The sequence below is a fragment of the Sapajus apella genome, unplaced genomic scaffold, assembly GCF_009761245.1.
Source record: "Sapajus apella isolate SASKATOON/1434 unplaced genomic scaffold, GSC_monkey_1.0 scaffold172, whole genome shotgun sequence".
NCBI lineage: Eukaryota > Metazoa > Chordata > Mammalia > Primates > Cebidae > Sapajus > Sapajus apella.
In genome coordinates this window covers 877959-895494 of record NW_022437112.1, presented here as the reverse complement: position 1 = coordinate 895494, position 17536 = coordinate 877959, and the positions used below count along the sequence as shown (strand labels likewise).

Here is a 17536-nt window from a genome sequence, read left to right as displayed (position 1 = left end):
ATGCTGGAGCAGGGGGAGTCCCTTTTCTTTTTGTCGGGAAGAGTCTTAGGACCTGCCCAGCACAATCAAGCTGCGATTTCAGTTTCTCAAAGCTTGGTGTTTGAAATGTCTGTTCAGGATGCTGCACTTGTGCTCTAAGTCTGGCGTGGGGAATGCTAGATGGACCCTTTGTTTTTTCTTTTATTACTATTATTAATTATCATTATTTTGAGATAGGGCCTCACTCTGTCGCCCAGGCTGGACTGCAGTGGTGAGTGCAGTGGCGCGATCTCAGCTCGGTGTAACCTCTGCCTCCCAGGTTCGAGAGATTCTCTACCTCAGCCTCCGAGGAGCTGGGACTACAGCTACTAGCCCAGCTAAATTCCAATTGCTATTTTTATCTTTGTTCCATTCATCAGACTGCTGCTAGAATTACTCCTTTTGATTAGCCGCCATGCGCTGGACCCTCCCCATCTCTTCTGTGACTCACTGTTTTGTTTTTGAATGATGCAGTTTTGCTCATTACTCTCTCAGGTAATTCTTTTTTTGTATCTTTGGTGCCCCTTTTTTTGTTTGTTTTACTTTGTTTTGAACTCTTTCGACCTCTAGAAAGGTCAAGGCTGAGAGCTGAGGCTGCAGTGAGCCTTGTCTTTAACTCTCTCGACCTCTAGTCACGGATTCTCTCAAGCCCCTCACATCCCACAGAAAACACAAGATCTGCTCAAAGTATCAATTCATATTTTGTAGGAAATGCTAGCTTACAACGCAGGTGACCCACTTTCCGTCAAAGGGGTTGCTTATTTCCTCTTCCACTGGTCGGGGGCAAAATAATTCCATAGTCTTCAAGATAACAGTACATTCTTCTTCCAAGGCTGAGGCTGTCAACGGTGAGAACTACTGAGAAAAGAGCCCTGGTTGTGCTTAGGTAAATTCTCTAAATGTTCTGAGCTGACTTGGGTGCTCAGGATTTGGAAATGGGGCCTGGAGGCAGAAGTCACGTTTGGGGGAGGCTGTGGGGATGCGAAGGGTGGCTGAACCTTGACCCTGAGGGTCTCACATGACTTTAGGCACGTGGAGCCTCCATGGGGACTTTGGCTTCAAAGCCATCAGGGTGAAGAGTGTGGACAGGTGTGGAGACAGAGGTGACTCTCTCCAATGGCTGCTGAAGAACTTAAAGGTGACTCTCTGGTCCGGGGACATCGGCACAGCTGACCCAAAGTGCTGGTCTTCTTCCATATCCATGGCAATGGGGAAAGCCACAGGGGTTCACTGCTTCCCTCCTGCCATCCCTCCCTCCCTTTCTTTTTCTTTTTGCTTCTTTCCTTTCCTTCCTTTTCTTTCATTCTCTCTTCCTCCCTTCTTTTTTCCTCCCTTCATGCCATTTTTTCCTTCCTTTCTTTTTAGAGACGAGGTCTCGCCCTGTCACCCAGGCTAGAGTGCAGTGGCACAATCATAGTTCAGTGCAGCCTTGAACACCTTGGGAGGCCAAAGGCTCAAGTGATCCTCCCCCCTCAGCCTCCCAAATAGGTGGGACTACAGGCATATGCCGCCACACCTAATTATTTAAATTTTATGTGGAGGCAGGGTCTTGCTATGTCACCCCAGCTGGTCTGAAACTCCTGACTTCAAGCCACCGTGGTGTCCTACAGTGCTAGGACTGCAGATGTGAACCATTGCACCTGGCCTACTATTTCTTTCTTTCTTTACCCAAAAGAATTGGCTGGAGATGGATTTGACATTTTTGGTCTCTATGGACAGCCTGAATTCTTGGAGGCTGATGTGGATTGGATAATTTGAGGACATGTTCTTGAGGCGGCGACAAGGTGGGGCATGCCTCGTCACATGCCTAGGCTTGGAAGAGTGGAGGAGGTACCTGTTGCTTGAATGTGGAGGTGAAAGAACTATTGGAAAGACCTCCTGACTCCCAGGAGATAACGTGTTAGGGACTGAATTGTGTTGCCCTCAAGTTCACGGGAATAAGGTTTCTATTCGTCTTTATTAAAATGAGGTCACAAGAGTGGACCCCATTCCAATAGGAGTGGGATCGTTATAAGAAAAGGAGATTAGGGCCGGCACAGTGGCTCACACCTGTAATCCCAGCACTTCGGGAGGCCGAGGTGGGTAGATCACTTGAGGTGAGGAGTTCCAGACCAGCCTGGCCAACTGCTGAAAACCTGCCTCTACTAAAAAAATACAAAAATTATCGCAGGTATGGTGGCACATGCCTGTAATCCCAGCTACTCGGGAGGCTGAGACAGGAGAATTCCTTGAACCTGAAATGGAGGTTGCAGTGAGCCAAGATCGAGCCATTGCACTCCAGCCTGGACAACAGAGCAAGACTCTGTCTCAAAAAAGAAAAAAAAAAGTAATTGGAGATGAGGACACAGGCACAGAGGGATGACCGTGTGAGGACATAGGAAGAAGGTGGCAGCTGTGAACCAAGAAACAGTTTCTCCCCAGACACAGATTCTGCTCCGCCCTGGTCTTGGACATCCAGCCTCTGGAACTGCAAGAAATCAATATTCTTGTTGATACCCAGTTTATGGTATTTTTGCTCTAGTAGCCCAGACATATAAAGGCACAGCCTGGTCCCGCAGTGACCTTGCAGCTCAGAGCTGGGAAGGAAGCTGCCTGCACAGCACAGCTTCCAGATCTCCAGTTTTCCCCAATCCCCTGGGGCATTTGGCACAAAGGAAAACCACTTGAAAACAGTTCCAGCGGGAAGCCCAGTTCATGCTTGTGGTTGGAAATGATAAACAGACACTAGAAATGGGCACCACAAAGCCACATCGGTGCCAGGTTTTATCTTTGGGGCCTATCTTCTGTTCATGTGCACATCTGTAGGTCACAGAGACACCTTCTCTGGAACTTGTACTGTTTGGGGCTACAAGGCAGCCTCTTCCAGACAGAGCTGGGGTCCATTGATAGAATCCTCCCCATCTAGGAGATACTCTGCGTCTCCAGTTTGGGTGCCTGAGTGACCATTCGCCGGTGCGTTATTAATGTTTATCTATTTATTTTGTAATTTTTTTGGTGAGACATAGTCTTGCTCTGTCGCCCAGGCTGGAGTGCAGTGGTGTGATCTCAGCTCACTGCAACCTCTGCTTCCTGGCTTCAAGCAATTCTCCCGTCTCAGCCTTCTGAGTAGCTGGCATTACAGGCACCCACCACGACGCCTGAGTATTTATTTATTTTTTTTGATAGACACAGGGTTTCATCATGTTGCAGGCTGATCTTGAACCCCTGACCTCGAGTGACCCGCCCGCCGCTGCCTCCCAAAGTACTGGGATTATAGGCATGAGCCAGTGTGCCTGGCCAATGTTTATTGCTCATTTCTCTTATTCTTGCCTTTTTGTTTTTTGACAGGGAGGAACTATTCATCCTTGTGCAAGCAGATGCCTTAACATGATGCTGAGGTTTGTTTCATTTTTTGTTTTCTTTCTTTTTTGAGACAGGCTCTTGATCTGTTGCCCAGGCTGGGGTGCAGCCTCCAACTCCTGTGCTCAAATGATCCTCCTGCCTTAGCCTCCTGAGTAGCTAGGACTACAGGCATGTGCCACCGTGCCTGCTAATTTTTGTATTTTTGTTTTTGTGGAGCTAGAGCTTCATCATGTTGGTTTTGAACTCCTGGCCTCAAGTGAGCCTCCGGCGGTGGCCTCCTAAAGTTGTGGAATGACAGCCAGCATGTGCAGCCGGAGTGATGCAGTTTAGGAATCAGGGCTCCAGCTTTCCATTGCTCACATTTATTGTGGGTCATCCTCCCTAAGGCACCAGCAGAGGGGGAACGGGCCACAGCAGGGCTGCAGCCATGGTCTCCAGAGGTTGCCCAGCCTGTCCAGCTGCAGAGGGACTGGGCTGAGTGTCTGCTGGTGCTCCCGCACAGCCTGCTGGACGCGTTCCATCACCTGATAGAACAAGGGCTCTGAGGCTGGCGTGAGGACGTGCGCCTCGGAAGGGTCTCTTGAGAGGTCAAAGAGCAAAGGTGGATCATGGTGGACTACTTTTTCCCCAGAGCACGGGCAGACCTTTCTTCCATAGCAGGCACCGGCTCCCTCTGGCTGGAACACTGGGGTCACAAAGTGGACTTTCCATAGTGTTCCTCCTGGTGGAAAGACAGGAATTACAGGGTTGGCATAGACAAATAGGGTGCATTGATGGAGAATGGCATCTTCCTAAGGGATAAAAGGCAGGAATAACCCAAGCGTCCATCAATGGATGAACAGATAAAGAGAACATGGTATGTCTGTACAATGGAATACTATGCAGCTATGAAAAGGAGTGAAGCACTGACACAGGCTGCAACGTCGATGAACTTGGAAAATACCCTGATTCCATTCATATAGAATGCCAAGGATAGGGAAACATAAAGACAGAAAGTAGAGTGGTGGTTTCCAGGGCCTGCCGGGGGTGAAACGGGGAGTGACTGCCGATCGGAACAGTGTCTCTTTTGGGGTGATGAAAGTGTTCTGCAGCCACATAGATGTGGCGGTTGCACAACGCTGTGAAAGCACAAAATGCATGTGAATGGCACTCGGTCAATTGTTTTTTCTTCTTCTTTTTTTTTTTTTTGAGACAGAGTCTTGCTCTGTTACCCAGGCTGGAGTGCAGTGATGTGATCTCGGCTCACTACAACCTCTGTCTCCCAGGTTCAAGTGATTCTCCTGCCTCAGCCTCCCAAGTAGCTGGGACTACAGGTGTGTGCCACCATGCCCGATTAACCTGTATTTTTAGTGGAGACGGGGGTTTTGCCATGCTGGACTGGCTGGTCTCAAACTCCTGGCTCTAGTGATCCATCCACCTTGGCTTCCCAAAGTGCTGGGATTACAGATGTGAGCCACTGCACCCAGCCTACTAGGTCGATTTTACATTAGTGAATTATATCTCTTTAAATTAAAGCTGTTGAAAAAAGTGAATTGCAGCTGATGGTGGGTGCACTGCCTACAAGTTAGTCCTGTTCCACAGGAGCAGTATTAAAAAAATGAAAAAGTTTTCTTAAAAATAGAATTGCTTGTTTGCTTGTTAAAAATAAACAGTGGAAGGCGGTTTCATAACTGAATTCTCAGAGATTTAAAATGGCATGTGATCAGCCGTTCTCAATGAAATTTTGTATAAGCCCTCCCACTCTGGCTATGAAGGCACCAACAGGAATAGGAATGGAGGAAGAAGGAAAGAGAAAAGGAAGAGAATGAAGGAAGGGAGGGGGGAAGGAGGGAAGCAAATCAAAGAAAAGGGAAGGAAGAAGAGAGGGAAGTAGGGAAGAAGAAAGGAAGGGAGAAGAGAGAGGGAGGGAAAGAAGAAAGAAGAAAAAAGAAGGAAGGAAGGAGGGGAGGGAGGAAGGAAGGGAGGGAGGGATGGAAGGAAGAAAGAAGGAAAGAAAGGAAGGAAGGGAAAGAAAGAAAAGAGAAAGGAAGAAAGAAAAAGGAGAAAGAAACAGAAGGAAAAGGAAGAGAGGAGAGAAGGAAGGGAAAGAAAGAAGAAAGAAAGAAAAAAGAAAGAGAAAGAAAGATGAAAACAGAAAGGAAGAAAGAAAAAGGAGAGAAAGAAACAGAAAAAAGGAAAAGGAAGAGAGAAAGAAGGAAGGGAGGGAGGGAAAGATAAAAAGAAACAGAAAATCCATAAGGAATAACCCCCAGCGTCCAGGAAGATCTAGGAAGTGGAAGGCAGGTGGCAGCTGAGCAGACAGCCTCAGGGAGTGACTTTGAAAGAGAGGAAGGAGAGATGGTGACTGAGCCCACAGCAGCGTCCTGCTGGGCCCTGGGACACTGGGCACCACACCACCTCGGCTGTGTGGCTTCAGCTGCTTTAAGCCAGGTCTCTGATGTTCCTTCCATTGCATCCTGTGGGGCAGTGAGTCTGGGAAAGTCATGAGGGTAAGAGAGCAAGGGGTTGGCTCGGTGCCGCAATGCTGTCCTCCCTGCAAAGGCGTCCGGCAGTCGCCATGCACTGAGCAGGTGTGGACATCCAAGAGATGTGCTCAGACAGACAAGCACATTCTGCCTTCCTTGCCATGGCCGGTGGGATTCGGAACCCCACTCTGAGATCTGCCTCCTGGGAATGGCACCACTGTGGTTTGATATTTGTGGATGTTCGCTGAGTGATGAAACTCCGTGACTTATGTCCACCCTGTGAGCACTTACAGGGGCTCCTTGGACCTGCTGCCTAGTGACTCTGTTTTCTCACCTGTGGAATGGGCTGGTCATGGTTGTCTGCCAGTTATCAAGGTGAAATAATTTAGCAGGTAGAGGCACAGAACACTGGGTGCAAGCCCTCATGAAATGTCAGCAGTGGTGTCATACTGCAGGGAAAATGTCAAGCAGCTAGCGAGAAGACAGATGAACTGTTAGCAGAGAAGATGACCCAAACAGAGGAAAACAGACACAGAAACAAGAAAATCGGCGGGCGCGGTGGCTCATGCCTGTAACCCCACCACTCGGGGAGTCCGAGGCGGGAGGATTCCCTGAATACAAGAGTTTGTGACAAGCCCGGGCAACACAGCAAGACTCCACCTCTATTTAAAGGAAAAAAAAAAAAAAAGAGAAAATTGTGGACAGGTGTAAGTGCTCAGAATTAAGTACAGTGGGTCCGCGTGATTGCTGATGGCTAGTTAACAGTGGAGGTCTGTGTGGGTGCAGTTCGGGGGACTGGTTTTGGTCCCAGAAGCCTGTTTGAGACGGTAACATTTGACTTAGGGCAGGCACATCAACAGTGAGCCAGCTGTGTGGAGGGCCAGTCCTCTGAGTGCATTCCATGTGGTTGGAACTGCTGGTGCAAAGGCCTGAGGCAGGAACAAGATAAGCCTGTCCCCAGATCCCTGGGTACGCGACAGTTGGAACTTGGACACTGCAGGGCTTCGGTTATCAGGACTGAGGTTTCAGAGGTAGGGCAGGGCTGGCTTCAGAAAGAAGGTGTTCCAAGCTCCCCAGCAGGAATTCAGACTTGCCGTGACCTTCATGCAGGGGGTCCTTTTGGGGGTGCACTCAGCAGGCGCAATCACCGGGGTGAGGAGTGGACTGGGGAGGGCCAGCCAGGGCAGCACTGAGGGCGCACGGGCAGGAGGATGCGCTCTCCACCTCCCGACCATCGAAACAATTTATCCAATAGCCAGGAGGAGAGGGGCGAGTGATGCTGTCATGGGGTCAGTGATCTGAGCTGCTGAGCAGAAACCATGGGAAGTCAGGCTGTGCTACTGATGAAAAGGTTAAAAAAACCTTCAAAGGCAACATCTAGAATATGTAATTTAAAAATCGAAAAATAGTGGAGGCTGAGGCAGGCAGATCACCTGCGGTCAGGAGTTTGAGACCAGCCTAGCCGACATGATGAAACCCTGTCTCTATTACAAATACAAAAATTAGCCCGGTGTTGTGGCTCACACCTATAATCCCAGCTACTAGGGATGCTGAAGCATGAGAATCAGTGGATCCCTGGAGGCAAAGGTTGAAGTGAGGTGAGATCACCACTGCACTCCAGCCTGGGTGATAGAGCAAGACTCTTGTCTCAAGATAATAAACGAATGAATGAATGAATGAATGAATGAATGAATAACAAAAAATGGGCCAGGTTTGATGACTCATGCCTGTAATCTCAATACTTTGGGAGGCGGAAGCAGGTGGATCACTTGAGCCCAAGAGGCTGAGGCTGCAGTGAGCTGATGTCATGCTGCTGTGCTCCAGCCTGGGTGACACAGTGAGACGCCATCTCAATAAATAATAAAAATTTAAAAAATGAAAGTAAATAAAACACCGAAAATATAGAGATAAAAATAATTCCAGATTAGGCTACTAATTGAAAGAAGGCCAGGTGGGGTGGCTCCGGCCTGTAATCTCAGCACTTTGGGAGGCTGAGGGAGGAGGACTGATTGAGCCCAGGAGTTTGAGACCAACCTGGGCAACATAGTGAGACCCCACCTCTACACCAAAGAAAACAAATTTTAAAAAACAGAAGGGAAAAGAAGCAACAGTAGGTTCAGGGCATTCAAGTGGTTCAAGTTCAACTTATTTTAACAAAGAGAAGGAAAAGGAAGAGAGACTAAGAAAAAAAAATCTATTGTGACTCCTTCAAATAAAAGACTGTAAACAATCTTTTTTCGGCCAGGCACAGTGGCTGACACCTGCAATCCCAGCACTTTGGGAGGCCGAGGCAGGAGGGTCACCTGAAGTCAGGAGTTTGAGACCAGTCTGGCCAACATGGTGAAACCTGGTCTCTACTAAAAGTACAAAAATTAGGATGGCACGGTGGCTCATGCCTGTAATCCCAGCACTTTGGGACGCCAAGGCAGGTAGATCACGAGGTTAGGAGTTCAAGACCAGCCTGGCCAAGATGGTGAAACCCCGTCTCTACTAAAACTACAAAAATTAGCCAGGCACGGTGTCAGGAACCTGTAATCCCAGCTACTCGGGAGGCTGAGGCAGGAGAACCCAGGCTTGAACCCGGGCGGCAGAGGTTGCAGTGAGCCAAGATTGTACTGCTGCACTCCAGCCTGGGCAACAGAGCAAGATTCTGTCTCAAAAAAAAAAAAAAAAAAAAATTTCAGTCTTGATTCAGACACCCGGAGAACCTACACAACGCCTTTGAGGACTCTTTAGCTGACTGAGTCACAAGAAGGATACAGATCTTCTCAAACACTGGAAAAAGAAAACCAAGTCCATCAAGCAAGTCCGAAAAAGAGGAAAACCATCGAGGCAAGACAAAGTCACAGAAAGAGAAGCATAAAGGAGGAAAAGAGAAGCGGGTGAAGTCAGATAAGTGGAACTCTCTGAAGAGTCTGAACACAAAGATAGAAGCCGAAATCAATCATTCATAAAATTAAAGAATACCATTGTTAAGTAAATCCAAATGCTGGATTTTTAAAAAAATGACAGAGAATGGCAGAAAGACCCCGTCAGACTCTGATAAACATAGCCATAAATATGCAGGCAATTAAAAGGCAATGAATGCCATCCACGGTGGCTCACGCCTGTAATCCCAGCACTTTGGGAGGCCGAAACGGGCAGGTGGATCACCTCGCCTCGTCAGGAGTTCGAGACCAGCCTGGCTAACATGGTGAAACCCTATCTCTACTAAAAATACAAAAATTAGCTGGGTATGGTGGTGCACACCTGTAATGCCAGCTACTCAGGAAGCTGAGGCAAGAGAATTGCTTGAACCTGGGAGATGGAGGTTGTAGTGAGCAATATCCCAGCATTGCACCACAGCCTGGGTGACAGAGTGAGCTGTCTCAAAAACTTAAAAATAAATAGGCTGGGTGCTGTGGCTCACGCCTGTAATCCCAGCACTTTGGGAGGCCGAGGTGGCTGGATCACCCGAGTCAGGAGTTCAAGACCAGCCTGACCAACAGGTGAAACCCTCTCTCAACTAAAAATATAAAAATTAGCCAAGCGTGGCGGCAGGTGCCTGTAGTCCCAACTACTCGGGAAGCTGAGACAGGAAACTCGCTTGAACCTGGGCAGTGGAGGTTGTAGTGAGCTGAGATCACACCACGGCACTCTAGCCTGGATGGTGGAGGGAGATTCGGTCTCAAAATAATAATTAATTAATTAATTAATTAATAAGAGACAATGAAGTCCAGGCGCAGTGGCTCATGTCTGTAGTCCCAACACTTTGGCAAGCTGAAGCAAGAGGATTGCACGAGCTCAGGAGTTTGATGCCAGCCTGGGCAACGTAGGGAGACCCCCATCTCTACAAAAAATAAAAAGTTCTCTGGGTGTGGTAGCATGCACCTGTAGTCCCAGCTACTTGGGAGGCTAAGGTGGGAGGATTGCTTGAGCCCAGGAGGCAGAAGTTGCAGTGAGCCAAGATGGAAACACTGCACTTCAGCCTAGGCAACAAAGCAAGCCCCTCTCTCAAAAAAAAAAAAAAAAAAAAAAAAAAAAGACAATGCAATTACTTGACAAGGGGCCAAGTGCTTGATGAAATGAATACTTTTTAAATAAGTAGAATTAATTAAGCAGAGAAACGTAGCATATTTCAGTGTGGGAAGACCCAGTATAATAAAGGTAATAAAGCGTCAGATGCAAAAATGATTAATATTTCTGTGGAATTTTTCTTTTTTAAACTTGCAAATGATTTCATAGCTCTTTTGATAGGACATTAGAACAAAAAGACCTAGAAAATTTGGGGAGGCAAAAAGTATTCAGTAAGCATGTGTTTGCTTATGTTACAAAGTTGTAATTGTTTACAAAGAAGATGAAATCGTGTTAAGGTCAGACATCTAGATGCTCACACCTGTCACTTCAGCATTTTGGGAGGCCAAGATGGGGGGATCGCTTCAGCCCATGAGTTTGAGACCAGCCTGGGCAACATACTGAGACCCTGTTTCAATTTAATAAATAAAAATTGGAGGCCAGGTGTGGTGGCGCATGCCTGTAATCCCAGCACTTTGGGAGGCCGAGGCAGGTGGATCACTTGAGGTCAGGAGTTTGAGACCAGCCTGCCCAACATGGTAAAACCCCATCTCTACTAAAAATATGAGAAATTAGCCAGGGATGGTGGTGGGCACCTATAATCCCAGCTACTCATGCTTGACCCCAGGAGACTGCAGCTACAGTGAGCCAAGATCATGCCACTGCACTCCAACCTGACCAATAAAGAAAGACTACTCCCCCAAAAATAATTACAAAAAATAAGAAAAAAGGAGACTAGAAAAGTCTTGAACACGTGTGGCAAGCTTGTGTGTGTGCATGCACATATATGTGTGTGTGTGAGGATGATAAAAGTTGCACTTCACATCGTGCACAGAAGAAAGAAGGAAATACAGCCCATACGTGGTGCTTAAACTATAGGTAACAACTCCCTCCCTTCCCATCATTTTAAGATGATTGACAGGTGATCTTAGAAGGCATGTCGCTGGAATAAGAGGGACACATATTGAGAAAAACTAAATGTAAAAAGCTCATGGAGAAAAACGGAAGTGCGAGACATGGAGCTGGAGACGGACTCTGGAACGCAGCTCCTCCTCCAGCCTGTTCTAGGCCTGCTGCTTTCCTGCGCTGAGGGACTCCTCCCTGAAGGGTGTTAGGAAGGGGCTCCCCTACTCACTGTCCCGTTGATGCCACCTGGCTGCGTGCAGAAACTGCTCACAGTAATGCATCAGGAACTCGTGGTCTGAGTGCTGGGCTGTTCCCAGGAGCAAGGGCAGAAGGTCCCGGCCGTCAATCACTCTGCAGGAAGGAACATGGTGGGGCTCAGGGATGGAACAGGGACTTCGGACATTTGTCCCTCCAGCATCCACCAGCTCCAGCCCAGGTGCTGCACTCTCCTTATATTGTATCAGTGGAGGGAAGGTCCGGCTGTGGACATGGACGGATGGAAGGCATGTGTTGCATTAGCATGCTTAGAAGCATGCAGCAGCTACCCACTTCAGTCACCGTCAAACATCACCTTTGGCTAAAAAGTAATTAATTGGCTTGATGCAGTGGCTCATGCCCGTCATCCCAGCACTTTGGGAGGCCAAGGAAGGTGGATCACTTGAGGTCAGGAGTTCGAGACCAGCCTGGCCAACATGGTGAAACCCTGTCTCAACTAAAAATACAAAAATTAGTCGGGTGTGGTGGCGGGCGCCTGTAATCCCAGCTACTCAGGAGGCTGAGGAAGGAGGATCGCTTGAACCCAAAAGGCGGAGGCTGCAGTGAGCCTAGATTGCACAACTGCACTCCAGCCTGGGAGACAGAGTGAGACTTGGTCTCAAAAAAAGAAAAGAAAAGAAAAGAAAAGAAAAAGGCTGAAAGAGCCAGCGCCCTTATACAAAGGCTGGGATGCAACAAACGCCCTCCACGAGTTTTTCCCAGGCCTCTCCTGGGCCTTGAAGCATGACAAGATAATGAAGGAATTCTCAACAGGACCCGTTTAGAATTAAACAAGTTTTATTTGGGGTCTAAAGAAACTCCCCAGACTTCCATGATTTAGCAGGAAACAAGATAAGGGTAATCACCCCAGCACCTGGACCCAACTAGATTAAATGAATTTACTGAGGCTCCAGAGGAAGGTTCTCAGGACTCAGACCTTAGTTACAGAAAAGGAAGTTAAATCACTTATGTCTTTAGATGCACACAGTCTTACACATGGACGTACAGTTTAGATGGCATTAAGCTCTGGAAAACTTTGTAATTTTGAGTTGGTCTAGTGATCATTTCCAGACCTTCTCCCTATACCCGTTTACAGAAATAAACTCATTTCTTTCCCAGTTCATCTGCATCTCCTTACTGGGCCATAAGAATAAGCAGCCTGACCCTCCATTTCGTCCAGGAACAATTTCATAGACCCCTTACTGCAATGGCAAAGTGACATTTTCATTTGCCGTAAGTGTTGCTGTGTCTGCGGAAAGCTGAATTTTTTTTGGATCGTTAGGTACCTGTCCTGGGGCACCTCACCGCCCGCCAGCTGCACCACGGTGGGGAACACGTCCATCAGGCTCGTGGGCTCACCAATCACTCGGCCAGCCGGGAGCACCCCGGGCCAGCGGAAGATCCCAGGCACGCGGATCCCACCTTCCCATCCTCCCGTGCCCTTCCCTCCTGTGTTGGAACAGAAACAAAAGAAGGTAGTTAAAACCGAGAAACAGATGCTCAGCCGGGGTGAGTTCACCTGTCTGCTTGTTTCACTTGTTTTAAGTTTCTCTCTCCCGAGTCTCAATTTCTTTCTGTCTCTCTCTCGCTCGCTCTCTCTCTCTCTCGCTCTCTCGCTCTGTCTGTTTTGGTAACATTACAACATTCAATCTCATGTAGTTCTCCTGGCAGAGGATTGATTTTATATTTGTTATTAACCTTGTTGTTGGTTAGTGTGCATTGGATTAAGTTGGGTCCTGCACTGCAAATGACTCCTGTCCTTATAAGAGGAGCTAGAGACACAGAGGAGGAGGCCACGTGGAGACGGAGGCAGAGACTGGAGTGATGCGGCCACAAGCCAGGGACGCCTGGTGCCTCAGGAGCTGGGAGAGGCGGGAAGGACCCTCCCCTGGAGCCTCAGGAAGAAAGTGGATACAACTGCAATGTGTTGAATGGTGACCCCAAAACATGTTCCTGTCATATCCCCCAGAGCCTATAAATGAGACTTTATTTAGAAATAGGGTGTTTGAAGATTTAATCAAGTTAAGGACTTTGAGATCATCCGGGATTAGGGTAGCCATAAATGCAATGGCAGGCGTTCTTCTAAGAGACAGAAGAGGAGACACAGACACAGAGGAGAAGGCCATGTGGAGGCAGAGACTGGAGAGATGTGCCCACAAGCCCAGGGATGCTGGAGCCCCCAGGAGCTGGGAGAGGCTGGGAGGATCCTCCCCTAGAGTTTCTGGAGCGAACATTTCCCTGAGACAACTTGATCTCAAACTCCTGGTCTCCAGGACCAGGAGAGGATAAATTCCTATTGTTTAAAGCGCCCCCAGTTTACAGTACTGACATTCTTCGTGGTACAGAGAACCAGATCGGGTGGAGGATACATTAGCATCAATGGCAATGAGATAAAGAAGGTTTCTGAGGAGCCAGGCCCTCGATGTGAAGAAATTTTGGGAAGGCATTAATGGATGTGGTTGGCATTTATATTTCCACTTTTACATATGTACTAGACTGATGTATCCATCTACTAGAAAGGTAAATATACATCACAGGTATATTTGCCAACATTAGCCTAAAAAGTCTCTTTCAGTGAATGAAAACTAAAGCTCGCTAAGCAGGAAGATGACAAAATGTGCATGTACACCGGGCAGCGCGTTTTAGAATCTTTGTGGCACATGAAATGATGGCGTGATTTAAACAATGGAATCCCGGTGTGAATATCATGTGGCCAGTTGGGTGTCTACTCTTCTTTTTTTTTTTTTTGAGACAGAGTCCTACTCTGTCACCCAGGCTGGAGTGCAGTGGCACAGTCTCAGCTCACTGCAACCTTTACCTCCCAGGTTCAAGCAATTCTGCCTCAGCCTCCCTAGTAGCTGGGATTACAGGCACACACCACCACATCCAGCTAATTTCTGTATTTTTAGTAGAGACAGGGTTTCACCATCTTGGCCAGGCTGGTGTCGAACTCCTGACCTCAAGTAATCCATCTGCCTTGGCCTCCCAAAATGCTGGGATTACAGGCGTGGGCCACCGTTCCTGGCCTCCAAAATCCTTTATCTTAACCCAGACATTCCCTTCTATTGATTCCCAGGTCTTTAGAGAAACTGAATGAATTGTCATCCAGGAAATGTTTAAATCTCCATATAAGCTGGAAGCCGCCCAGCTTTGAGTTGTCCCGCCTTTCTGGACCCAACCAATGTGTCCCTTAAATGTATTTGATCCATGTCTCATGCCTTCCCAAAATGTATAAACCAAGCTGCGCCACGACCGCCTTGGGCACATGTTCTCAGGGCCTCCTGAGGGCTGTGCCACAGGCCATGGTCACTCATACAGCATTTGGCTCAGAATAAATCTCTTCAAATGTTTTACAGAGTTTCGCTCTTTTCATCAACATGATAATGGTTACACAACTCTGATAATTTACTAAAAACTCCTTAATTGTGCACAAAAATGTGGCAGGCCACGTCTCACGAACGCAGGCCTCCATAACAACTGTGTCAGCACTGACCGGGTGGTGAAGTTAAATATTAAAAGCTGAGAGAGCCAGCGCCCTTATACAAAGGCTGGGATGTAACAAAAGCCCACCAAGAGTTCTGCCCAGGCCTCTCCTGGGCCTTGAAGCATGACAAGATAATGAAGGAATTGTCAACAGGACCCGTTTAGGATTAAACAAGTTTTATTAGAAGTCTGAAAAACTTTCCCAAACCTCCGTGATTTAGCAAGAGACAAGGTAAGGGTAATCAACCCTGGCACCTGGACCCATTTATCTATTTTTGTTGTTGTTGAGATGGAGTGTCTCTGTCGCCCGGGCTGGAGTACAATAGCATGATCTCAACTCACTGCAACCTCTGCCTCCCAGGTTCAAGGGATTCTCCTGCGTCAGCGTCCCGGGTAGCTGGGACTACCGTTATGCACCACCACACCTGGCTCATTTTTGTATTTTCAGTAGAGACAGAGTTTCACCATGTTGGCCAGGTTGGTCTCGAATTCCTGTCCTCAGGTGATCTGCCCGCCTTGGCCTCCCAAAGTGCTAGGATTACAGGTGTGAGCCATGAGGCCCGGCCACCTGAACCCATTTAGATTAAGTCAATTTACTGAGGCTCCAGAGGAAGGTCTTCAGGACTCAGACATTAGTTAGAGATTAGAAGTTAGTGACTAATGTCTTTAGATGTATGCACACTTACACGTATACATACAGCTTGGAAGGTATAGAAGCTCTGGAGAACTTTGTCATTTTGAGTTGGCCTGGCAATAATGTCCAGGCCTTCTCCCTGTAACCGGTTACGGAAATAAAGTCCCTCCTCTCCCAGTTCATCTGCATCTCATTTTTGGGCCACCAGAATAACCAGCCCAACCCTTGGTTTGGTATGGGAAGAAAAATTCAACCCGGAGCATGACGAATGATCACTTTTACCCTGGACAGAAAAAAACAATATCCATGGGCAACAACACTGACCCTCCTGGGACAGATGGCCCTGTTGGGAACTGCAGCGAAGAGATAAAGCTGCAAGATCAGGATCTAGGAGCGTCTCAGCCTTACCTTTATAAAGTCCATTCCAGCCACCATACTGGGTGTTTCCAAGCTGATTCTCTAGGGAACCCCCGTGATCTGATGTAAAATAAACAAGGGTGCTGTTGGTCAAACCTTCCACGTCCAAAGCATCAAGGATCTGTCCTGTAAAGAACAGATGTTTTTGAGGCCGTTGAAATAGAAAAATATCAGAAATGCAGCTATGAAGTGTATGCTTTAGCATTTGGGGGCTATCCACAAGAATGAATCCTCAGTTTTAATGCATAATGGGAGCCAGTTGTTGTATAGTTTTGCTATCCTTTGTTGTAGATTGATGTATGACTTTATACGCGCTCCATCCTTTGGTCAGAGTTTTAGGCAACCTACAAGGACAAAATATCAAAAACTTAAAAGTGCGGCATGTAGGTGGGTGCGGTGGCTCACGCCCGTAATCTCAACACTTTGGGAGGCTGAGGCAGGTGGATCATTTGAGGTCAGGAGTTGGAGACCAGCCTGGCCAACATGGCGAAACTACGTCTCTACTAAAAATACAAAAATTAGCCGGGAGTGGTGGCACATGCCTGTAGTACCAGCTACTTGGGAGGCTGAGGCAGGAGAATCACTTGAACCCAGGAAGTGGAGGTTTCCAGGAGCCAAGATTGTTCCATTGCACTCTAGCCTGGGTGACAGCGTGAGACTCATTCTCAAAAAAAAAAAAAAAAAAAAAAAAAAGTGAGGCATGTGAACATTACAGAGAAGAATGTATAGGCTGAACATGCAGACCAGTTCCCAGTGGTGACACTGAGCTTCCTGCAGCCACACACAAGGGAACTCGTGTAACTAATGTCACTCACAGTTGGCTGGGCACAGTAGCTCATGCCTGGAATCTCGGCAGTTGGGAGGCTGAGGCGGGAGGCTCGCTGAGCCTATGAGTTTGAGACCAGCCTGAGCAACACAGCAAGACCTTGTCTCTACACATAATAAAAAAAATTAACCAGCTGTGGTAGTGTGCACCTGCGGTCCAAGCTACTTGGGAGGCTGAAGTGGGAGGATTGCTTGAGCCTAGGAAGGTAGGGTGCAGTGAGGCACAGTTGCACCACTTCATTCCAGCCTGGGTAAGGGTGAGATCCTGTCACACACACACACAATTAACTTTTTCTCCTTCCATACCTAGCTTGTTGAGCAAAGAAAAAAAATTTTAAATACATCTTTCACCCAAATCTCTGATGGCAATTATTCTGAGCATCCTAGAATTCTCAGCTCACCACCTAAACCCAGGGGTTCCTAGTTCTTTTTTGGGAGGCAAGGATGTGCTGTGCCCACATACTCACCCAGCCCTGACTCACTCAAGCATTATTCCCCTTCCATTCTGTTTCAAACCCAGGTATACAATGAGTGAATGAGACAAGACAATCCAGACCCGCAAGAGTTTATATTCTCCTGGGGGAAAATGGAAAATCGAGCTACCTAACACATGGTCATGAAGAGAAAAAATGGCGATGCTGTGTTAGGAAACAAAGAAGGAAGAAGTAAGAAGAGGAGGAGGAAGAGGAGGAGGAGGAAGAGGAGGAGGAGGAAGAGGAGGAGGAAGAGGAGGAGGAGGAAGAAGAGGAGGAGGAAGAGGAGGAGGAGGAGGAAGAGGAGGAGGAAGAGGAGGAGGAGGAGGAAGAGGAGGAGGAGGAGGAAGAGGAGGAGGAAGAGGAGGAGGAGGAAGAGGAAGAGCAGGAGGAGGAGGAAGAGGAGGAGGAGGAGGAGGAAGAGGAGGAGGAGGAAGAGGAAGAGGAGGAGGAGGAAGAGGAAGAGGAGGAGGAGGAGGAGAAGAACAGGAAGAAGAAGAAGAGGGGGAGGAGGAGAAAGGAGAAAGAGGAGGAGGAGGAAAACAAAGGCAAAACAGAAAACGGACCTCAGGAGAATGGGAGAGAAGATGATTGGGGTGGAGCCACTTTGGGGTGCTTCAGGGCAGGCTCTGAAGAGAAGACAGTGAAGCCTGAGGAACCATTTG

The 17536-nt window shown here is 47.8% G+C and overlaps 1 protein-coding gene across 5 annotated transcripts in view; it reads right to left on the bottom strand.

The window, feature by feature from the left end:
• Nucleotides 1–3700: 3700 nt before the first annotated feature.
• ARSL (arylsulfatase L) overlaps nucleotides 3701–17536 on the bottom strand; it is a 37794-nt gene continuing 23958 nt past the window's right edge. For 3 of the 5 annotated variants that reach the window (XM_032267793.1, XM_032267795.1, XM_032267792.1), the window contains 4 exons: nucleotides 15565–15699; nucleotides 12326–12488; nucleotides 11014–11135; nucleotides 3701–4081 (listed from right to left, as the gene is read on the bottom strand). In XM_032267793.1, coding sequence (XP_032123684.1) covers nucleotides 3723–4081; nucleotides 11014–11135; nucleotides 12326–12488; nucleotides 15565–15699 — 779 coding nt within the window. In that variant the 3' untranslated portion in view covers nucleotides 3701–3722. Of the gene's footprint in view, nucleotides 4082–11013; nucleotides 11136–12177; nucleotides 12489–15564; nucleotides 15700–17536 lie in introns of those variants that run through there. The other 2 variants (XM_032267796.1, XM_032267794.1) reach the window with 2 other exon arrangements.